This window comes from Copadichromis virginalis, linkage group LG20, assembly GCF_057382275.1.
Source record: "Copadichromis virginalis isolate Kocher_CV1m ecotype Utaka linkage group LG20, C_Virginalis_male_GT1.1, whole genome shotgun sequence".
NCBI classification, from domain to species: Eukaryota; Metazoa; Chordata; class Actinopteri; order Cichliformes; family Cichlidae; genus Copadichromis; species Copadichromis virginalis.
In genome coordinates, this window is record NC_140637.1 from 25,077,239 (window position 1) to 25,101,943 (window position 24,705).

At 44.9% G+C, this 24,705-nt stretch overlaps 1 protein-coding gene and 1 long non-coding RNA gene across 2 annotated transcripts in view; one reads left to right on the forward strand and one right to left on the reverse strand.

Annotated features, from left to right (window-relative positions):
- Positions 1-24,389, forward strand: part of skia (SKI proto-oncogene a) — a 65,045-nt gene extending 40,656 nt beyond the window's left edge. Inside the window, exons 2-7 of the mRNA XM_085444720.1 lie at positions 15,079-15,195; positions 18,035-18,150; positions 18,650-18,954; positions 19,080-19,414; positions 20,462-20,692; positions 21,348-24,389. Coding sequence (XP_085300846.1) covers positions 15,079-15,195; positions 18,035-18,150; positions 18,650-18,954; positions 19,080-19,414; positions 20,462-20,692; positions 21,348-21,485 — 1,242 coding nt within the window. The 3' untranslated portion in view covers positions 21,486-24,389. The remainder of the gene's footprint in view (positions 1-15,078; positions 15,196-18,034; positions 18,151-18,649; positions 18,955-19,079; positions 19,415-20,461; positions 20,693-21,347) is intronic.
- LOC146684899 (uncharacterized) lies at positions 10,415-11,827 on the reverse strand. Its single transcript, XR_014917309.1, has 3 exons — positions 11,691-11,827; positions 10,567-10,609; positions 10,415-10,474 (listed from the first exon to the last, which is right to left on the reverse strand). It is a non-coding gene; the product is annotated as an uncharacterized LOC146684899 (long non-coding RNA).
- Positions 24,390-24,705: the final 316 nt, after the last annotated feature.

The following is a 24,705-nucleotide window of genomic DNA, read 5'->3' on the forward strand; positions in this document are numbered from 1 at the left end:
AAAATGTCTGTGAATCCATTATTGCTTTGGTGATTGTGTTGTTGTTGCTCACCTGTTCATTAATCACAAAGCAGCTCAAACTGATAATCAGGCCCTCTGCTCCCTTAATGATCACATCAATATCACAGACGTTTTGCTGACTTGATGCTTATTAAGAAGTGTTTGACTCGTTCGAGTGAGCATCTTGAACTGTGAACTGGATGTCAGCTAATTCACATACTACCTGCTCATAGAGCCCTTGTAGGGAAGAGTAGACCAGCTGTTTAAGCGTCGCTACGTTTTCCACTGTGTTGGTTGGATGGAAGCACCGGTGTCTCTTTGTGATAGGAATGAAAGAAAACAAGGGGGGAAGTCATTCCTGCTCTGTGGTCCAGAGGTTCTGTCTGTTTGCATAGATATTAGCCTACGGAGGAGGGTGGTGCTCCTCCGACAGGACGTAGCTCCACTGTGGCTCTTCTCATTTAAACAATTAGAGAATTAGATACCAACAACATTGTTAGTCCTCAGTGTTGCCTTACCAAACTATACCTGTCTAAAGATTTCATTTCATTCTTGTTCATCAGAGACCACTTTGATCTGTAAATATACAAACATAATTATTTTGTCATTTGTCTGTTTTAACTTTAAACTAAACATGGCTGGACAGTAGAGCTGGGCGATAGAACGATAACGATATGTATCGCGATATAACTTTTACTCGATAGAGAAATTAAGCTATCGCGATAGACCTCGCCGCTCTTGTCCTCAAAAAAAAAAAAAAGGTCAGCCAATCCAAATTAAGTAGCGCAGAGCCAAACCAATCACAGCCGCAGCGTCACGTCGCGTGACTTGTTACGTACAGCACAAGTGCCAAGCCGCACGTGTGTTTGTTTGGGAAGCAGCCAGCGGGTAATGGAGCCAGCGCGTAATGGAGGAAATGAGTGTGCCGACTAGAAAAATCAACCGAGCGTGACCGAAGAGAAAACAGATGATGGTTCCAATGCCGGAGAGATTGTCGAACGGAAGAGCCATAGAAGCTCCGTAGTGTGAAGGTATTTCGGCTATTTCAAGTCTGACAAAAAACAGAGTAGCGTGCACTGTAAATGTGCCGAAAGCAAGTCTGGAAATACAATAAACTGGTGCATGCGTCACACTGCGCCACATTATTGTTTCGGTGAAATGAATTACTACAATACTGTTACTGTTAATTCTACTCTCTGCAGTGTTTAAATGCTTACATATACACACAGTTACTGTCCCTCCACACATACGACTCGGTTCTGCTTCTATGCCCCAGCTTTGTTTACTTTTTCCCACCGAGGCTTCTAGACTTCTGATTGGCCAACATTTCGGCACGGTTAGGAATCTAGCGCCACCTGCTGCTTTGGCATGTTCATAGCAGCGTTTTCCTTCAGTTCTGCCTTTATGTGTGGACGGGATTATTTTTTAAAACGAAAACGGAAAATCTCCGTTTTCAAAAATACCCGTGTACGTGTGGACGTAGCCTCAGTCTCTGACTGGAAGCGCTAATTCGTCATTCGGCTTTTGTCAGACTAAAGTAACTGTTAAAACTGTTTGAAAAGCTAAGCTATACAACAAGGAGAGATTGAGAATTTCCTTTTAGTTCTCAGTTTATTTGATATTGACAAAAGTTAGTCAGTTTTGTCTGTTCTTCTGTAAAACAAACTAAGATTTATTTTTAGAATTAATATTTTGTTTCTAAGTGGAATTGACAATTTAGTCTGTTTCGTTTGTTCTATTTTGAAACTTAAACGCTTTAGTGGCTGCCTTTTGTGTAGTTTGCAATATTTGTCTTTATTTATCTAAAAAAGTCTCATGTTCCTTAAGTACATCTACCCTGTTGAACTTATTATGGGAAATAAATATTTAAATAAAAACAAGCTGCTGATTATTTCACATTTTACTTGTGAGCAACAGCACATTTAAATCTTACAAATATAGTTATTTGGCTTATATCGTGATAGATATCGTTATCGCCTGAAATGAAAAAAACATATCGTGATATGAAAAAATCTCATATCGCCCAGCTCTACTGGACAGTAAAACTTTAACAGTGCCTACAGCAGTGCAGTGGAGTTAGCTGCAGGTACGACGGTTGGACTCGCTGATTAGGAAGAGGAAAAAGAAAGCTCCCAGTTTGCTCCCACAGGCACAACGTCATTAGTGATGAGTGTGCTGTCGCGAGCGTTGCCATCACGTTGCACAACTGGAGTGCTCGCTAACAAGCCGGACCATTACGCCTGCAGTCCCTGACTGGGCCAGCAGTCACCGGGCCTCGCACTGAGGTGTGATGTTGGCATATTAAGCACACGTCCAGCTGCACACATTTCCTCTCAGCTGAGTCAAAGAGGCTCATTGGAGAGTCTGTGACCATAGCCATGCTATAACTGTCAGAGTTTGACTCTTTAAAACCAAACTACTGTTACAGCTGCAGATGGAAGTCTTTCACACTGTAGGATGAATCTGGACATAAATCTTGGCTTGAACTCAGCTCATAATGTGTAACAGGCACCGTTTCCTGCTGTAGCACTGCAGGAACATGGCGGCTGTCTCTCCTGCCCCCGAGACACTCACTTCGCTCTAGGAGGACGTGACCTAATGTCTCTCGCTGAAACACTTCTCGTTTCTCACCTTGCAACTGCGAACTTCTAGTCTGGCACACTTCCGCTTACATAGATGTCTCTTTGGCCCGGTTCATCGCCTCTGCCCTTTTCGCGGTTTGTAAGTTTGTAACTCATGGAACTGATGTATTAATGCAAACTGTGTGTTACTGTAAGGTCTTACAGTGTAGAGCACAGTGGGACAGCTGTTTTTATTTGGTGCTATATAAACCAAACTGAAATGTATGGAGAAGAGTGCTGTGCTGCAGCATTTACTGTGTGATGGCCAACTGTCACAGGAGATCAGTGGTTAAGCACTGTCTGCTGTCACAGGTACATGACTGCACTGTGGTGGGAATAGAAGCAGGAGGGCTGTCTTCACCGTGGACCAGCAATAGAGGTGTGCTGGGAGAGACAGTGTCTGTCCTCTGTGTCTCAGAGAGGAGAGACATCGTCTGTCCTCTGCGTCTCAGAGAGGAGAAGCATCGTCTGTCCTCTGCGTCTCAGAGAGGAGAAGCATCGTCTGCGTCTCAGAGAGGAAAGACATTGTCTGTCCTCTGTGTCTCGTGCGTGGGATGGAGCATGTTCCTGGTGTAATCTTGACACGTTACATTGCTGTGTGGAGATTTGTTTGTGCCTATGGAGGGAGGGTCGGGTTAGAAATAATGCATGAGAGCAGCAGTGAGGACTGTGTGTATACCACACAAAGTAATTAGTCTCTAAAGTTCCTGGCAAACATTTTCTGCAGCCTGTATAGCTTCATATTTATATTGTGCATGTAGGCACTTGCATTTTACACAGCACACTTCATTCACTTAACCCTACCACACCCTGACTGTGCTCTGTCTCTCTACATAATGACACTTGAGGACCACAGCTTGCATTTCAGCAGCCAGCATGTGTAAAAGCTTGTTTCTCCACATCAGATGATTGGCTCAGTGTAGCGCTCGTATTGACCCAGTATGTCTGCAGATCCATTAGTGCGACTGTACTCGGGCCCACTTAATGCCCAACTACAACAAACACTGCCATCAATAAATATAGCCGCCTTTTTATGCAGCGCACAGTGAGCTGCTGTCTGCCTGTGAGGGCGGTTTGTCTAAAAATCAGGGCCTCTCAGACAGCAGCCTGGTTAGGAGAGCGGCTAGTCGCGGTGTCTGAAACTGGAGGGTGTGCATCATCCTACCACGCACACAGGAAGCGAAGGAACGAACGTAGCTTCTGCCCATCTGATTTTTGAGTAACACAAGGGTTCAGTCAGTGGGCAAACAGCAAGATTATCCAAGAACCAGCATGGCTAAAGGGGATTTGGCGAGCTTTGCTTGTGTTCATCTGTGACTGATGCAATCAGTTCTGATACTTTTGGGTCAGACTATTTAGAGCGGCGACCCGGGTCCCTCGCAGCCTGGACCCTTAATATTTGGATTAGCACAAAGAACCGCTGAAGGGTCAAAAGGCAAATATGACACATTCATTACACTTCAACATGAATTATTAGTTGCTCTCAGACTGTGTGAGAGCATTACAAGGTTCTTCTATGGACACAGTCTTTGATATCTGAATTTCAACCCGTTTCGATTTATTGTATTCTAAATATTCTACTAGTTATGATAATGTTGTAAGCAAGCTGTAGCTGCTATAGATGACTGATGGACATGCAAACTGTGTCATAGCTGCACCATAACAACCTGAATGATATTGTGAGGCGGCAAAGATCATCTGACACAGGGCATGTGTGCTGTGGACTGTGGCTTTGTTTGAGCCCGTCCTGCTGATACTCGATGAGATGGGGATAACTGTAAAGTTAAGTTGGAGTCACATCCACATCCTCTCAGTGATGTAAACGTTGAGGCTAGATTACTTTGTTTCTCGCTCATTCGTTTGAACCTCGTCTCTGTGGCAGCTTTTTGTAATCCGATGTTTGACTAGCACTGGACTCACTGCTGACCTCATCTGATGTCCACCCCTCACACACTCCTAATCACATCGCCACGTCTGACTCTCACCAGGTCACTCTTAAGGGAAAGGTCAGCCCGTCCGTGACGAGGGCTGGATCTTTGTGTCGTTTGTTACTGCAGCTCGTCACTGCTGTTGAATGAGAAACATGATTGCAGTATAACATGCACCCATAGTCTGTGTCATCATCACACATACATTTCTTGTCATTTCTTCAAAGCCGCTGAATTTCCTCCGGCTCTCCGACCTGAGTGTGGTTACGGCTCACACATCGTTACATTCACACCTTTCATTATCCTCCAACTCAGCATATCAGCTTTGCTGTCTCAAGTGCCAGAGGCTTGTTTATGTGATCAACAATTCATTTACAGCTACTGAGTCACAGCAGACCACTCCATCTGCAAATTATCTCCCCGTGAGACGTTTTATTTATATTAGAGCTGTGCAGTGTAAGCATCGAGCCGACTACACACCAGGTTCACCAGTTCAGCCTGTGTAGCTGTTGGTTATTCAGCTCATTCAGCATTTGCTTTATATGTGATCAGACATTGCTATTTCTTCCATACCCTCCTTGTTGCAATTAAAAGTGAACTAGAACCAGAAACAAGCACATTTGTGAACATTGTAACTCTTGTTAACTATTACATCATGTTTAATAATGAATCTGGCCTGAACGTTTTTGATGTAACTTTATTAGGGTTCATTTCAGGCCTCACAGCACAGTCTCACAGTTTTGATGAAGAGATCTGGTCCTCTGTCCAACATGTGACCGAGGCACGACCAGTTCTGCAGTTCACTAAAAGAAGGTTGTTTTTCCTCTTGGTTACCGTCTGTTATAACAGCACATGTGTCATTTCTGACAGGTTGAACATGTCAAATGAAAATTATGCATTGTAGATACAGTGAACCTGTGAAGGCGGCCCATTGATGGCTGTGTCCATGTAGCAGAAGCACTGCGTGTTACATGTGTGCAGTGATGGCAGCTTTCAGTGTCTCCAGTGAGGTGGCATCTGTATCGGCCCCGCCTCCCTGCAGCTAGAGGAGTCAGTGAAGTAGAGACAGGAAGTGCAAGAGAAAGGTTAAGACTGTAATTGGCATCTGTCCTGGTCCTGGTAGTGCAATGCACCAGGGACAAAGACTTTATCAGGCCTAATGATGCCTGCAAGATGATGGGAGACTAACTGCGAGCCCCCACCCATGCTCCTCTCTGACTGGAGGATCCACAGACAGCAAACTGCCAGCTCAAGGATACATGCTGGACTCACAGTGATGTCGAATTTTAACGTGACATAGATCCAGACAACACAAAGCTTTGCCAAGTCCTTCAGATGAGGGAAAACGTCCTGCAGGAACAATGTGGTGCAGAGTTTGGGAGCACCAGGTTTGTTCTGGTTGTTCGTCTTGGATCTCCCTTTAGAAGACCAGAGGCTTTGTTTTAGATGTTGGTTATGATTTATCAGTATGACTTGTCTCTGCAGCTTCACTCTGCTGCTGCAAGCTCCTTTCCCCCCATTATTAATGATTTTTAACATTATTTCTCAGAAAAGGAGGTGAGGCGGTCATATTCAGCCTCCATGAAATTCTTGGCATTCCCTCTCATACGATAAGCGCTCCATAGGCACAGTCCATCTGTTAGCCAAGTAGAGACTGACAGGTACAGTGGGGGCCAGGTTCTTTCTTTGAGTAGTGAGTCCCTCTGCTGCTGCTCTGCTGTCAACACTACAGCAAACTAAATACTGTGGAAAGACCTGCCTGCTCCTCTCCCTGCTTGTCAGTGTTGAAGGTGACCTCTATGAGGTGTAAACAATAACTGTCCTATTAAAATTGTGGAGACCTGTGTCAACACCCCGGATCACCTGAACCCATCGCTCCCACTGCAATGGGTAGTGTAGTTGATGCAGACAGGCCCCAGTTCTGGGGACTCCACCGGACGCAGAGCCCCAACACCAGTAACCGATTCAACCAACACTGAAGACCAAAAAGGCAGACTGGCCCCAGTCCAAGACAAGCCACTTCCCCAAACCGCCATCTCAACGGCTCCCTCTCCGACTGTTCCCCGAGCAGCCAAAGGTTGCAGATCGCTCCCGCACAGCCAGAAAATCAGGTAACCTCGGGCACCAGGGCCCCTTGCCCTGCGCCTGCACCCGCATAGAGGAGGCCAGCCACCTGGCCCTGTGCCAGCACCTGCTACCACAAGCCCCCCAGGCCCCACATCCCAAGACTGCAAGGCAGCACCCACCCCAGCCACCAACCACCACCAGCCGAGGCAGACGCACAGATGCCCCAAAACGGCAGCTCTCCAGCCCCCAGGAAGGCACCAGACTGCCATAGCCCCAGAGACCACCCCAGCCACCTGCAAGGACCAGAGGGTGACTGCAGCTGACCACCCCCAACTAAGTAATGGAATCAATGAGTGGGGACCAGATGTGCCAGGCCAGTGTCAAAGCTGGACGTTTTTTTTTAAACTATGGACCCCAAAAAGGTCCACGATATCATCTCTGGTCTGTGGAGAAGCCGTTCCACAGAGTGTGACATAAGTGTGTTTTCAGTCAGCTGCATGCTGCCATGTTCAGTGCTGCAGAGATTCACGGTGACTCTCACATTATTACAACAGAGCTGCCAGCTCTGATGCTTGAGAGTGGGCGTGTTTTTACTTATTCATAAACCTGTGCACACTGTGTGTATTTAGGAGTGTGCAAATTATTCTGTGTGTGTGTGTGTGTGTGTGTGTGTGTGTGTGTGTACTGCTGCTAACTGGACTGGTGTGCAAGAAGTTGTTCCTTCACTCACACACACACACACACACACACACACACACACACACACACACACACACACACACACAGTGCTACTTATGACAGACACACTCCTGCCCTCATTACCCATAATTCACATCTGGCCATCTTTAAAATGGGACAGCTGTTTCATCAGCACATTCCTCCTCGCTCTTCAACCTTCTCTTCCGTGCTATCCCACAGTTCTCCAAACACAAGTCTGGCTCATCATCGCCTTTGACAATCAAGCTGAGATATGAGAACAGCTGATACTTTACCTGAAACATCCTCCAGCTGAACAGTCTGCAGCTTGTACAGGTTTAAATTTGTCACCTAATATCATAGCATAATAATCATTTAGACGTCTTTGTGTGAAACATGAAGTGCATACATGCAAACACTCACACAACCGAGGAAACGCCCACTGTGTGACATCATGTAGCCCTGCTGTAGGGTTCTTTTCTCACTTTGTTAACAGGAGCCTTGATAAGTTACTAAATGCCAGTCAGAGTCACTGTTGTATAAAAAATGACTTGAATTAATTTTGCATCTTTTGATTCACATTTTGTGACATTAATAAATGGATGGACTGGCTAAGCATACATATACATACATAATGTAGGCTGTGATGGACACGCTGCTAAAGGCAAATGTAGCATAGCAATGGACCATACTTTAAATACATTTAGAGTATGGGGAGAAATGTATAAGTAGTTCCACAAGTCTTTGTGCTTGCTAGCACATAATGTCCATAATTTGTGGTTCTGCCTCTCTGCATCACAACGATATTTTAGGCATTTTTTGGTTTCTTTATTCTGAAAGAGCTCGATGTGGCACCGTCACACACAAAGGAATTCATGTGCACGCTCAAGAAAAGAAAGAGATAAAACACTTTTGTATTATACAACAGTTCACTGTCAGTCCTTCAAATCCAACATGCAGCATCAATGCATCTGCTAACGTTAGCAGTAGCAGTTCCCTCTGAACTGCAAAACTAAGGAGAGAATAATAAAGCACAGCTATGGAAATACCCATATGTCTGTGCTTACCCTGACCCCCACCTTTTCTCTTCTATCTCCATCTTAGTTTTTCTTTCTCTCTCTGTGTTTTGGGGGGTTTGGCCCCACTGAGAGGATGGAAAGCTAATCTGCAGCACTCTGTGGCTCAGCGGAGCTGGTCTCTCACCATTCCCACGGAGAGAGTTGCCAAAGCAAATTTGGCGACAGGAAATGGAGACCCCTCTCCCTTCCTAAAGAGTGTGAGTGTGTGTGTGTGTGTGTGTGTGTGTGTGGATCTGCACGGCCTCCAGGGCGCCAGTGGGAAAGGCCTGCATACAACACAATACGTGTGTTGTCCTCCCTCTCGTTATGCTTCCTCTCACAGTTATCAGTCTTGTCATGTGAAGCTGACAGTTTTGGTGCTCTAAATGAAAGCTTGCCCTCCATGAGGTGTCACAAATCTGTCAGTTTATAGGTTTTTATGACCTATTAAAAAGACTTGGTGGTTTTAATTTTACTGATGTGTGTTTGAGACGGATGCGCCGCGTTCCCTTTAGAGGGTCAGGTGATTTTGAGACTCCTGAAATAGTATAGTTCATGTCTACAAAGGACATGAACTAGGAGGATGTAAGTATGTAATTTAACCATTATATTTGGCCTGTTAGTGTTGTACAGGGGTTGTATTGGTTAGTTGCTACAAGTGTTTGAACTTTAGACCGTCTCTGGGAAGTTGGCCCTCTGTTTTGTCTACTAGCCTCTCAGGAGTCTTCCTGGAAAAGGCCTAAAAACAACTACAGACCTGCTGCCGCATCTTTCCTGGGAAAAACATGTCCATTTCAAATAAACAGAATCGTCAGATCTAACATTGGGTCAAAGTTCCAGGAAGAAGGGGTAACTGGCAGTGTAGAAATTTCACAGCTGATGGGGTAAATGATGTCTCAGATGGGGATTAGGGCAACACGTCGCACAATGTTGCCTCACAGCAACAAGGCATCTGCATGGGTTCTTCTTCCCACAGTCCAAATGCATGCAGTTAGTGGGGTCAGGTTAATTGGTCACTCCCTGGGGCAGACTGGTGACCTGTCCAGGGTGCTGCTCCATGGTAGCTGGGATAGGCAACCCTGATGATTGGAAGAGAATGGATGGAGGGGGGGATTAGACTTTATAATCTCCATCTGCACCGATGTCCTGTTTAGCCTGGTTTGACTGCACTGTTGCCAGTTTACATTGGAGCAACTGCACATGATGGTAGGCTCGAGCAGACTTCATAGAAGGATAATAGGAGGGAGTCCTTGGCCGTCGGTGTCAGTTGTCCTAGTCTGTGTTTATATCCAGCGTGCATGGGCCTCCTCTCTGTATACAGCTGGTAGTTGTCTGTTACCCAGTGAACTCAACAACTTATTACTTGTTCCTTCTAACTCAAAACTTCCCAAAAAAAGAAAAACTCAGTTACTTATGTGCTGAGTGCAGGAGAAATGACTTTGCACCACATCAAAGTGAATATTAGATGAGGCCATTTCAAGTGGAGTCAGCAAACCAGTTCATGTTGAAAACTGCACCCCAGCACACTGGGAAGTCTTGAATAATAAGAGTGATCTGATGCAGTGCTGTAATTATGTAAAGTGTGTTTCTGTTTACTCCATAGAGGACAGAGGCACGATTGTTCTCTGTGACCTGTCGGCCAAGGAGGTGATGGTGGGTCGAACTACCAACCAAAACTGAAGCTCAGCGTGTGCGCACACACGCACACTGAAACACACGCACACTGAAACACACGCACACTGAAACACACACACACACACACACACACACACACACACACACACACACAGTCTGCACACAGAGGAGTTCACCTTCACATATCTCTTGAATAAAAGCCACTTAGTGAGATTGTTTGTTCATCCAGAGCCAATGAACTGATCCCAGAGCATCAGGGTCCGTCCTTTTTATTTGCATCAAAAATGGAGCATGTTGTCTCACACCTGTTTGTTTCCCCAGCATATGTTGGGTTTTGTGGCTTCTCATGTACAAAGGCAGCTAAGCTCCCGCTTTGTCTTCAGGAAGAGCCCCTCCCTTTCCACTGCAGCGGGCCCCTTAGCAAGACATGCAGCGAGGCCAAAGTCAGGTCACAGGCAGGGTGCGGCTCCTGAGCGAAGGAGAAGCAGAGTTATTTGCCCCTTTCATGTCAGCCTGGCATGTGGTGGATTTTGGGTTAGGTGACCTGTTTTGGTTCCTTACTCGTGCAAGCTGTTTGCCTCTGATTCATCTGCGGTCTGACCACCTGATACACAGTCAAAACAGAAATCACAAAAGGAAATAGATTTTCCAAGGAAACGCACAACATTCAGCACAGTTTAATGCCTGCACTAATGTTTGTGTATGAGTCAAAAAAAACCACTCAGTGACGTTTTCTTTTTAATGTAACTGTTTAGTTGAAGCCAGCTGTCAGGTTCTGTGAGGCTGTGCTGCAAGTATGTTTCTGCGAGGCTCTGTTTTGCTCGCTTTTCTCTGCAGCTGGAATCTAACTTGTTTGTAGAGGACATCCTGTAATCTATGACACAGGAAACGCTCTCAGACAGATAGACGAAAAGAGCTGGGTAGGTGGGTGGAGGTTCAGGGGAAGACGAGCAAGAGGAGGGAGTGGCAGCAAAGGAAACAATGTGGTGGTGACAGTGGGCTGTCAAGAAAGAGCGTGTGCGTCCGCCGTGTTCAGTCATGGTTTTCAGCAGACGTCAGCAGACAGGATCGGCTAGTGTTGCTCGTCTTGTCGGTGTATCGGAGCATGCAGGGAATGATTAAAACAAACTGAACATGTTTCTGTAGTCAGACTGATTCTGTGTTTGTGAGTACAACACAATAAGAAAGCACAGCTTTCATCAACACTGGGATCTTGCTCTAGCGTTCCTTTTCCATCTCAGATTGTGCCCAGCTTCACAAGTATATATGTTATTTAACCGTTTAAAGGTCAGTGCAGTGAGAGTGTAGCAGTGTCAGTCTTGTTAAAAGTTTCACTTCCCCGTTTGTCTTTGCAAGACTTATGTACGTTTTTAAAGAACTGAATGTCTTTGCACAGCGCTCGTGGTGCGGGGGATTCGGTGGTAACCTCGTGGTCATGCTCTTTTCAGGATTTTCTTCTCCATATATGTGTAAAAATGGTTTACACACAAAAGTCTGACAAAAAGATTCTATTCATAGAGACAAACGGCGATGGCCTGCAGACACAGGAAGTGAAACTGAGGATTTTCAGACAGACTTAAACTGAGAAGACTGCTCTCACTCCACCCTTCCTGTCTCTGCCGCAAACACTCCTAACAGAGATACACACCCACCACGGCTCTGCCAGACACATGCTACGGACAGACCTTTTCAACATATGCTGCTCCGTGACTCGATCCTTTGTGCGATTCCCGTGCGACAGATCCCGGCCTGTACACCACTCTGCAGCTCTCCTAATAAAATCATATCTGACTTTCAATAAGAGCCACTGCCACCCTCTCGATATCGCAGTAAGGCCTGTGCCTAGATAATACAAGCACTGGAAGGCAGTACATAGACGGTGCACTTTCGACACGTCTAACACGCCCTGCTTAATCACAAAGTCTTATCTTAGAAGTGTGACATCCTGTCTGCTGTGGAATCCACGCCGGATCATAAAGGGAGTGGGTTTGCTGCAAGGTGCACAAGTGTGTGTGCACGCTTGCATACTTTGGCACGTCTTTGAACTCTGACTTACAGCACCCTGTTGAGCACAGCGTCTTATCTGGAGAGGACTGTGAAGTTTCCAATAAACAAGATGTGTGTTGCTCACATCTCGGTCAAGGTCTCGGTGTTTGCTCGAAGACTCGTCATTCATCCCACACAAGCGTTTCGATAACGTTTACTCTCACGTATAAAGATGATGTCAGAAATCAAACTATAATAGGGTTAGGGGGGTAGGGTTGGTGTAGTTGTTGGGTCTGCGCTTCGACAGGCATCGCTGGTTTAGAGACTTATTCCTCATGAAGAAAGCAAGACAATGACACACACCGTGACGTCAGACACAGTAGTAAAGATTACACCGGAAGCTCACTTTTGGACTGAGAACCAGTCCCACTGACATGCCTCAAACAGGAATTTCCTGACTCTTTGCCTCCCGTTGTTCAATCAACGAGACATTCAGATTTCTGCATCGCTGAAGCACGCAGGCTCAGCTGCCGGCTTTGTTGACCCTGTTCCTCCTGTGTGCCCGTGATTACCAGGACCGTATGGAGACCGCGGTGTTGGCAACTGTTAATCCACGAGACAAGGACTGGCACGTGGCACGGAGACTTTGCCCAGAGCCAGAGCTGTCTGCCACCCCCTCTCCCCCTCTCCCTCTCAGCTGCAGGCTCTAGCCGCTTGCCTCTGGCTGCTCGGCTGCAGTCAAATCTAGGACACGTCTTGATCTCTTGATAACCCACAATCATAGCGACCAAGACTCTTGTGCGCTATTATAGGGGTTTTTGTGTTTGTTTACCTTCTATGAAAAATGGTAATGTCCTTATTATTGTGTGAGTGTGGGACTCCAGTATACTGTGGAAGCCTGTTTGAAAGGTAACATAGTATTAAATATATGAGTGGACACAAAGTGTCAGAGCTGGTTCAGGGTGCTTACCCACATGTTTGCTGAGTCGTGCCATATTTAATGACATCAGTCCCAGCCTACACTTGCTCATCTCTGCTACTTTAACTACCCTCACCTGGCCACAGGTTCTTGTATCTCCTCCTCGTTCTGTGTTTGTTCTCATGGAGCTCTGTTCTGGGCTCCTACTCGATGCTCTCCATAGAAGCACATGGAAGGACAGGTTTACAACTGACAGCAAAATGACAGCAGATAAAAATATTAGTTAGAATTAATGGAAAAATTGAAGCTATAGTTGTGCTGATTGAAGTGCTAAGGCGGTGAAAAGGTGATAAATGTGTGTGAATATATTTGTTTTTTACACCAGAGCAAAGCCTAGTTTAAAAAAAAAAAAAGCTATTTGGACCCATTTTTTTAATTAAAAATGCTTAAATTTGCAGTTGATATATTAACAGTCAGTGTAATGATGCCATGAATCACTCTCTGTTAGATAGTTTAAGGTTCTCTATCAAAGAGCTTAGCAAACAATAGGAATACAAAACCTGACTGTACGTTGGTGCTTGCTGTACCTTTGAGACACTTATAGAAAAGACGTCTTTAAACAAGCTGAGCGCTGAGCGTGGTTTCTCATTTAAAGGAACCACAACTGTGTTCCTCTGAGACCCGAGCCTCCAGATAACAGTTCCCTTACACCAGCAGACCAGATAATGAAGGCTGCTTCAATGCTGTGACGCTGCTATGGAAAGTCACGAAGTCTTACGTCAGGCAGATCGAGGCCAGCTGTCACATCGGCAGACCTCAGTGGTATTTGATCGTCTAGCCACTTTCCTACGAGAGCAGCTCTGATTACACAGACATGTGGCAGACGTGACACACTGCCAACAGTCGACAGAAGCAGCGTCCAGCCCATTACAAATGACCACCTGTTGACATCACGCAGGGCTGCTCTGTGTGATGGTGTAAAGATAGTGCTACTCCTGCTCACATCGCTGATTCTCAAGAGAAGTCCTCACAGAGAAAACCACAGTGAGAGAGTGCATCTATCTCCGATGATAAGGATTTTGAGATCCATACATTTTATTTTAGGTGCCTGCCAAAACATTTAAGCTATGCATAAATGTTAATGGTTTGACGGAGCCGAGGCAAACCTGGCTACATGTGACCTCCAGTCCAAGCCGTGACCTCAACAAAGTCCAGGACTAAGTTCAGCAGTCACTAAGAATAAAATAGGCTTCCTCCATGTCCTGTGCAGAGCCATGAAGTGGAGCACAATTAAAACAGTCTTTATCATATTTAAAGTCTAGCTGAATGCAATCTGTTCAGTCACTGTAATCACTCGGGGTGTGTGTGTGTGTGTGTGTGTGTGTGTGTGTTTCAGTGTGTGTGTGTGTGTGTGTGTGTACTAGTGACAGTCACAGCCTAGAGAGGCTGAGGTCATAGCCACAAAGTCAGCATAACGGGGAGGAAAAGAAACAAACCCCTGCTTGTCTGTCTGTACGGGTATATCGATGGCACACACTCATACCAACGAATGTGTGAGTGGGAGGGTATTAACATCTTCATGGAGACCAAAAATTGGTAGTTTGCTATACTTGTGGGGACAAACAGCCCTTGTGGGGACCAAAATCCCGTCTCCATGAGTTTGAAGGCATTTTTGAGACTCAAAATGTGGTTTTAGTGTCAGGGTTACAATTAGGTTAGGGTCAGGGTTAGGCCTCCATTTTTGATGGTTAGGGTAAGCAGCTAGGGAAAGCATTATGTCAATGAGATGTCCCCACAAGGATATAAATACACACATGCGTGTGTATATGGATGGCACACACACACACACACACACACACACACACACACACACACACACACACACACACACACACACACTCTCTCTCTTGGCTGCCTCTGAGCACATGCCCTCACATTGGTTACTCTGTGACACATTGCCATAAAGCGGACTGTGAGGTGTGTGTGTGACCTTTGCCAGAAATAGAACGACACACGAAGAGTAAGCGGCACACCTACATTTAACTTCAGCCATCGGAGACCCCTGCTGGCACTCCCCAGTACAGGCTGCTCAGTTCACTGACACTGGAGTGATGCAGACATCGGCATGGTCTGATTGATCCTTTAAACACACCTTCTTCTGTTCTCAGGTGTCCGATCCCATCCCGATGAAAAGGTCTAAACATGACGACCTCTCATCACAAACTCCGCTGGCCGACAGAGCGAAGCAGCACGACTGGCTGCAGTCCTTGCCAACTCCCAACAAGGTCAGTGTCAAATCAGGAGAACATGTTGGTGATCATGATGCACGACATGACACGTGATGTCATGTGAAGATGAACGGTTTGCTTTCTTTCGCAGATTTGTCATTTATCTGTTTCAGATCATCAAGCTCATTTTTATATCAGACACATAACCAGAGTGGAGAAAAAGTCCAGTTTTCATTCTGCTCTCCAAACTTCCTGGTCTATATGACGAAACCTCAAATGTTTGCAGTAACTGTGCAGAAGTGCTTTAAGTCAGCCACATCGGACAGTTTTCGAGTATGAAGTTTAAATTCAGAGTGAAGTGTGCTCTTTGACTTCAGATCCACACTTCATTTTGGGAGCCTCGACCTGCTGGTGTCTTGTGGAGTATTGACCTGCTGCATGACTTCAGTGTGCTTGAGGTTCACCTGAAACTGGCCTTTTTCTTCTTTTTATTCAGGCATGGCTTTGCCTCACAGCGCTCCCACTGGTGACAGTTTTCCACAGGTCTCTTTCTCATTGTTGAATCATGAATGCAGCCTGAGGCAAATTAGGCCTGCACTTGTTCAGATGTTGTTCCCCTTTCTTTTCTGAGTCGATGATGTGCTCTTTCCTCTCCTCGGAAGGTCCAGTACTCTTCCAAGTTTTCCACATGTGTGGATGCAGGCTCTCACTGTGGAGCCTCAGAAATGACTTTGTGTCACAATCTAAAGAAAGAACTGAGAGTTCAGGGTTGGATAGCCGTTTTTCTCTTAATGAATCAAATCAAAAGTCAAAATGTTGTATTCACCTCAGTCGTCTTTTTCTACTACTGACATTTGTGTGACGATGTGAAACACGTAACTGACAAATATGCAAAAACATGTGAAATCAGGACACACAGCACTATCTTTAGATTTGGCATGCAGTGCTAATGGTGGCCACGTGCTGAGTGACGCTTGGTTGTACTGACCCATGTCCAGTGTGTCCAACACAGTAACACATTTACACCAACAACTGAAGTGACTCATTCTACTCTTTGTACCCAGAATAAACGGCAGCTTTCACCATAAGAACAGAAGGGAAATGTTCTGATACCAGTGACACCTGTCTAATATCCATGTTTCATATTTACATTATGTCAAAATGAAATTTTGGGAATATTAACCTTGTGCAAACAAATATTTGTTCTTTTTCTTTGAACATCCTAAAACATTTACAGTAACTTGCAGCTGTAACATGGTAAAGTTAATAAGTCCTAATAAAGTTGTGATTTTTCAGAAGTAAATAAAATCTCATTAACTGATGAGTGCCAAACTGCTGTCACGACTGCTGAACAGTCCACTGGTGTAATTTCACCTCCCAGTTTGGAGGTTTGACCTCAGAGGAGTTTCTACAGTGTTCGAGGTTCATGGAGATTCTCAGAGAGCAGAGATCGCTGCGACACAAACCTGTCAACACTGCGACCGATTTTTCTTTGTGTGTTTATCTTTTCTTTCTCTTCTCCAACATATCAGAGTCCATTATTATAGTAAACCAATACTAGTAAGAAAAAATCATATTAAATACCATGAAGTAGAAACAAAAAGCCGTCGTCCTCACCCACAGCCAGAGAAGGTTCATAGTGTAAGTGGGCTCCTGTTCTTGTTGTAGCAGTGGACCTGGGACTGTGAGCAGGAGTTTACATGATCACAACAGGGAACAGTTTCTTCACTGCATATTGTTGTTATGGCCAAGTTATAAAGATGTTTATGTTAATATTCACACGCTTATCGACTTTTCCTGTGAGCTGATAGTAAAAATGAATACATTTTATGTAGTTTTTTAATGGTTAGTAGTTGTGACCAATGGGAATGTCCTTGTTCAGTGTTGGTCAAGTAATTACTGATTACTTCCCCCAAAAAGTAATCTTGTTACTTTACTGATTACTTATTTTCAAAAGTATTAATTACTTAGTTACTTAGTTACTTTTTAAAAACACGATTTACAACCTGAATAGGTGATAAAGCGATAGATCTTTCAGCCCAATTCTACTTTTTCTGCATAATCCATCATGCAAAATGTAATCAAATGGAAAAGTCTCTTTTTAAAACTTGTTTTATTAGTTTTAATCTTTTAAAAAATTTAATTACATGCAACATTCTCTGACTGGAAGAAATTAGTTTAACATTTAAACCTATTTTCTGCACATTCCAGCACATAAAATAAAATATTTTTTCTGTTTACACTCAGTCTTTCAAATAGATGCAAGTAAAACACAGCAGAAAATAAATAAAATCAAAGACTCAGCGGTCCTGTTGCTCTGTTTTCACCTGTAAAGCAGGAGCAGGGTAGGCGGAGGTTTGCCCTGGTGCAGGTGTGCCGCAGCGGTCAGTGGAAGAATCCTCGAGTTTCTCTGTGAATTTCCCATTACGTTGTAGCGCACTCGGTGCTTGCTTGGAAGTTTAGGGGTTTTTTTGCTGTAAAAAGAAGTTTTCTTCCCACGCACAACGGACGCTAATGTTTTTGTCACTTTTTATGGAATCAAAGTCAAAGTAAGGTCAGTACTTCCACGCTTTAAACGCAGCACGCTCATACTCTCTCCCACAATCGATATATGATCCACTGTTGATCTGCACACAGCTGTTGTCACGAACGTCGCACTCGCTTACGTCACTGTCATGAGACACTCTCGCAAAAAATCACGGATTTAGTAACGCAGTAACGCAGCGTTCCTACGGGAAAGTAACGGTAATCTAATTACCGTTTTTGCAATAGTAATCCCTTACTTTACTTATTACTTGAAAAAGGTAATCTGATTAGCCATCTCTGTCCTTGTTAACCCTAAACTCTGTGGCTCGGTGTAATTTCCTCACTAACTTGAATCACTTTTGTTCTCCAGGGGCTGAACTGCATTCAGTCCAGGCAGAGGCCCTCAGCTTTCAGACCCTGGTCCCCCCACATCTCTGCGGGTGATAAGGAGCCCTCCAGTAACCCGCTGGCTCTGCTGAGAGACAGGTGAGAACAGCACCAAGTCCATTATAAACCTGAGTTCAGTAGATGTGCGGTCTAAGGGAAGCTGCTGCTCATGAGGATGGCAGTTGCTTCACTTAGCTGGGTATGTGGAGCTCCCACCCAGAGGAGTGCTCTCTCACTTGTCTGGGTGGGCTGGTGTCACAGGGGTCAAGTCTGACTGTTCCACAGCTTCCCACACTCTACCATTCACACACATTTGACACACTCATGCCGTGGGCACCCACTTGGCACAGTGCTGCCAGCGCAGTCTGCAAAATATCACAGATGATCTGGCCCAGTTTCTCCTGAAGTGGGAGGAAAGAGCTGCGGGCGCTTTGACTGTTTCCCAACGCGTTTGGCTGCTGAGGCTGTTCAGATTGGACTGTGTAACACAGCAGTAACAATCCGTACTATTGGATCTCTGTCTTGATAATCGCGTAACCTGGATTTAGGTTATTGTATGTAAAGCAACACGCGTCATGCTGGTCTGGTTTCGTTTTAGCTTCTACAATTACAAGACCCTAGAGAATGCAGTGGCCCCCAACGTCGCCCTCACTCCGCTACCACTAGGCAAGGTAGGGCCTCTGTCCCCATCGATACCCAGCACTTCCTACCCAAGTGGAAGCGAACCTCCAGGTGAGGGCGCACACCCCAACACCAGGCCTCGCAAGAGGAGAGCTACCGAGGAGCTCCAGTCCACAGCACATGAAATCCCTCAGCCTGCTTCCTCAGCAGCCTGCAAACCTCCGCTGCCTCAGGATGACAAGGACTCTGAGGTGGAGATCGAGGTGGAGAGCCGCGACGAAGGTAAGAAACGAACGCTTTAACGATAATCAGATGTGTAAAGGTTGTTTCATTGTTTGGCTAAATACATGTAGCCCCGGTCAGGTGATCGTTTCATCCTCTCTCATCTCCATGGCCTTTTCCAACAGCTGTTTCGTCCATGTCCTCCCTGTCGTCGCCATCTTTTACCTCATCCAGCAGCTCAGCCAAAGACTTGAGCTCGCCCGGTGTCCAAGGTCCCATCTGCACTATCGCGTCAGCCGAAAGCACGGCACCGGCAGCCACATCGGTGGCAGCACCAGCCCCTGTCACCTCTTCAGAGTCGGGCCTGGAGTCAGAGCTGGAGAGTCTGAGGCAGGCGCTGGACAGTGGGCTGGATTCCAAGGAGTCGAAGGAGAGGTTTCTGCACGAAATAGTTAAGATGAGGGTGAAGCAGGAGGAGAAGTTGGGATCGGCCCTGCAGGCGAAACGAAGCCTTCAGCAGGTAATCCTTGTTGGAAGGCAACATGAGTATTATCCTAACTTTTGTGTATTTGCATTAAATACAAAGTGCCAAGGTAAAGAGTGGAAGCATAGGTAAATGGGAACTAACACATTTGCATTGTGTGACATGAAGTGGACTACCCTACAGGGGCCGTAGATTTAAATTTATCACTATGACTTGTGTTTTGGCTTGTTTTAGCCGTCCTTAACAAAAGCTCTACACTCCACAGAGTGTGCACACACAGGAGATTCACTGAGCTTTAGTAGAAGTCACTGTCGTTCCCCACAAAGCTTAGCATGAGTTGGCAAATGATAACAGTGGCAGCGGATGTTGCTGCAAAGGGAAAGGCCAAACTTCCATTTTTATTTTTGGACCATTTTTGGCAGAACAGAGCCGGTGTGGGTGAGCAACACAAGATGCATGCAGAGAAAGAAAAGCAGCCAGACGCCAGTCTACTTTCACTTTCCATTAGAGCTTAGTGCATATCCATGTCCCCCACAAGCTAAACCAGCAGCAGAGCCTCTGCTCTCCTTCCTCCTGTGTTTAGCTCAGTTCATCCTCATAGCTTTGTTTTCATTTCAAGTCTCTGTGAAATACAGGCTGTGATGGGGATGGACTTTTAGTTGTCACTGTAGGAACCAACAAAGCTTGATGACAGATAAGTTAGTCCCAGCTGCTCGTTTCCCATGAGAAGGCGATGGGCGTGTTGCCACGGCACAGACTGACTCTCTCTTAGAGATTTAGAGGAAGTAAACCCAGACTCTGTCAGCTGAACTGGCTTAGTGTAAACACTGACACTGAAGTGTGAGCAGTTCAGAGACAGGACTGTGACAGGCAGCGGGGCGGGTCACGTTCCTACGATGCTCATTTAAGATGTTGTTTAAGCTCTGTGGGCACTCCGAGTTTCTCTCAGTGACGCATCCATGTCTACGGACATAGTTTAGTTCATTCCTTTTATTGAAAAACGTGGACCAGCCGTAACTCTGAGTTTGAGCGTGAATGGTAAGAGGCTGCTAACCCCCGGCTGTTGTGTTCTCTACTTTGAAGGAGTTGGAGTTCTTGCGGGTGGCCAAGAAGGAAAAGCTGCGGGAGGCGACTGAGGCAAAGCGCAACCTCAGGAAGGAAATTGAGCGTCTGCGAGCTGAGAGTGAGAAGAAGATGAAGGAAGCCAACGAGTCAAGGATCCGCCTGAAGCGGGAGCTAGAGCAAGCCCGACAGCTGAGGGTCTGTGATAAAGGCTGTGAGGCTGGGCGACTCCGTGCAAAGTATTCTGCACAGGTGATGATTCAGCTTTCAAATCCCGTGTGTAATCCCTGTGAGCCAAAAGATCAGGATGTTTGCTTTAAAGAGCACAGATAAAAGAGGGACAGCCACTGTTGTTGTTTCAGTTCAGCTTTCAGAGATTGGCAGTTCACTGCATTCGTATTCTATGAGCAAGCACCTGGTGACAGGATGTAACCTGCTGAGAGAAACTTCTCACTTCCTGAATATAGGATCAATATTCCAGGGAGGCGACGTCAGCTCTGCTTGTGAAAAGCAAGATTCAAACCAACTGACTCCTTTGGGTGTCTTTGAGTACCAACGCTACACACCTGTGTCAAAATTAAGCCGCCCTTTATTCTGCATCACTTTTAGCTTTGTTACAGTTTGAACAAACTTGTTAAAGCATTGGCTGTAAGCCTCGCTCGTTTTAACATTGACTCCCACTTGGAGCCACTGCCAAGTGGCTGTTTGAGGAAACGCAGGAAACTTCCAGGTCGTTCATTCTTTAGCCCTGAAACAACATTTTTACAGTGTATTCTTATAGTTTTTTTGAGTACATGAGCCCAGTTAGTCTGAGTTGTGTAGAGTGAGGTCGGTGCTTTTGACTCCAGACCGTTCTGCTCTCCTCTGCTGTACAGTCCCAGCTGATTTGTGCCCTTGCGTTTTGCAGATCGAGGACCTCCAGATGAAGCTGCAGCATGCCGAGGCCGACCGTGAGCAGCTTCGAGCCGACTTGCTGCACGAGCGAGAAGCTCGGGAGCACCTGGAGAGGATGGTGAAGGAGCTACAGCAGCAAATCAAACAGTAAAAGAGACGGGACACCCAAGGACATTCCCACTGGTGACAACTAACCAAGCAGCCAGCCTTACAGCTGAACCTTTTCCATTTGCCACCATGATCGCCACCCCACGAGTCCCACAGGTCACCCGCATCACACCACTGTTCCTGTGCTTGCCCCTCAGTTTACTGAACACAAAACGTAAGACTTCAAATGGAGACACAGAGAAGAATGGAGGAGCGTTGTCCTTGTGCATGAAAAGTCTAGTGGTACCGTAGAGGAATGACTGGAAGCATGCATTTTCTGAAGCACTGACTTTTGCACCTCTGAACTCGTAGAACTGAAAACTGGAGCACAGTGAACGGCTCTGTAGTGCTGAGTGCGGCTGTGCCTGGATTTTCCTTCACAAGGACACAAGGAGAGGCTGTAGGACTGTGATATAAACTCATAACAATATAACATCAACGTGTGCACCTGCTGGGAGGTGTTACAATGACGTGGCCAGGAGGGAAGGCCTCCACCAGCGCCTCCTGCCACGATGAACCATAGGAGTCTGAAGACATTATAAGCTATTTAAGAGATTACATAGCGATATGTAGAGTACACAAAGAGCGTTTTTCTGTTTTTCTGTGCTATTGGAGGGAAAAATGAACAAATGGACTTCCCAATGTGCTGCGGGGGTTTGTCAGGGAGCCCATTGGGGCGACTCCCCAAACACGATAGGATATGAAAACATGGCAAATGATTTTAACATGAAAGATTAGGTTTGGCTTTGTGTTCAACAGGCACATTTTCCATTTCAAATGAAGCCTCAAAGATGATCCCTACCAGTCACTTGGTGACGAGTTTTTAAACGAGCTCTTTTATTGGATGCTCTGCATACACTCACATACAAGTCGCATTTTATTTGAGTGTTTGAGTCCTGAAGTCTGTAACACACTCCAGATGTTTTCGTGCCGTCGCAGTGGGCTGGGTGGTTGGTCTTGTCCGTAACCACAAAGTGTTCATTTGAATTAAAGTATGTACATATAAATATACCTTTCTTTTTTTAAACTTTACAATAATGAATCGCACTTTGTCATGAGGTGAAAACAGCCCCTCCCCCATCGTACTCCCACTATTTTCAGCAATCTTTCTTTGAAAGCATCATCTTATATGCGACTCCTACCATATAGCATTTTGTTGATTATATGCATTTTCAAAAGAATATTGCTGCTCTGTTTTCATTAGGAAAGTATTGTAAATAAGCAGGAAGCCGGCGTTGGGCAGCAGCACACTCTCCAGTCTGACAACAGGAGCACGAACAAACGTTGTATTCAGAAGCCGGAGGCTGTGAATCAGCCGCCACACTGTGGATGCAATACAATCAGAATGTACATTGTGTTGATGCTAGTTTTCCTTTAATTATTGATGTTGTTTTAAATGTGAAAATATTTTATTATTTGTCTGTTGTGTTGAAGTTTTTACTTTCTAAAGAAGAATACTTCAAACTAACAGTTCTGTTCACATTTTTAATAGAAAACTAATTTTCTTTATGCATGAAATTTGACAGCGTTTGCCATACTTATAGTCAGTTATTGGGCATTGATACTGTACATGTAAGGGTTTTATTGTGTTATGCAATATCAAACAATTTGTCTTATTTAGAAATGTTATTAAAAAAAAAGCAACACGTGTATGTTGTTCTTAAGAGAAAATCAAACTTCACACAAAGAAAAAAACTAATCAATGCTGGAAAACCTAAAGTGCCTGAAGGAGGGCCAAAGGTTTCCAGAGCAGGACAGGTGATGCTGAAGCTGTCAGAGGGAGGGGTGTCACATCAAGCCCCGCCCTCGCTCTGCAGCTCTTTATATCAGTATTCTGAGAATCCACCAGTTTACTCATGTTTCCCTTTCAGCGCAACGAACAAACTTCACAATCCTAAAAAGCTTTGGGCGTTTTTCTGAACGATTGCTTTCCTCGCCCCGTACTTGAAATCAATTATGTGCACGCTGTGGCAAAAAAGCCACCTGCTTTGGCAAATTGTTACTCTGGGTTTGGCAGAGCTGAAATTGGTACATTTTGTAGTTGTTTTTACGAAATAGCTAATGGCCTTACAGTGCTTGTGGTTTTCTACAAAAGAAGGAGACAATGACATTTGGCTTTTTGTCCTCCTGACGTTTAAAAACACATTTTATTTTCTAAAGAACCATTTTGCTAAACGACGGCAGCAAAGCAGCAATAACAGTCCACATTAGTATACTAGCCAGTGTGAAGAGTTGAATAAGAATTTACAAATGTAAATATTTTTTCATTTACGATATTGTAATAATATATGTACATGGTGTTTCCTTTTTCAAAAACTCTTTTCTTACAATAGCTGGTGGGGAGTTTGTTTTTTTTAACTTTGTGTTTTAACTGAGATGTTTCAAAAACAGTTCATGCATAAGAGAATTTAATCTTCTTTTTTTTTTTTTTTTTTTTTACTGTAGTCTTTATATGACATGACTTTTTTCACCACTCATGAATTTTTAACAGTGTGTTTGGGATCAGCTGACCTGCAGTACAGGTCGCACACAGCTACACCTACTATATCACCGTGCTGATTCTTTTCCCTTCATCCTCATGTATCTTTTTAGCCCTGTGCTGCTGCTAATACTATATACAGTACTAGAAATATTTTTATGTAAGAGGCGAGCGCTCCCATGTATTAATGCCACACATACAGTATGAAAAGAGGCTTGGCTTATTCATCTATTTCCTTTATTTTCTTGATTCTTCATGCCTTTCTCTTCCAGCGCCACTGTTCCCTTCTCTAACGATACAGATATATTGTAAAGGAAAGGACTTTATGAGATTATGTTTGAAAATAGCTATGCTTATATACTACAGTGACTGAATGTACAGTGTATAGATGCATTACCACAAATAAAGTTGTTTGTCCAGATAGAACGACCTTGCTTCCTGTTTTTGGTGCCTTGTTAGCAAACAGCTATTATTTGCACTCAGTGCCTTTTTTGTTTTCAATTCTGACCGATGGATTCAGTGCAGTTCACAAGGAGACTGCAAGAATACCTCGGTCTAAACCTTGGTGTTGTAAAGTGGAAATACACATATGTCTGGATTCATGTGTTGATAGTTCCTACTATCTGTGTGTTCCAGTAGAGAAGAAAAATAAAGTGTCCTTTTACCATCAAAGAAAGTTGTGAAGGAAAAAGAGACTGTGGAGAATCAAACTGCAGTTAAGATGGGCTGCTTAATAACGTGGCTG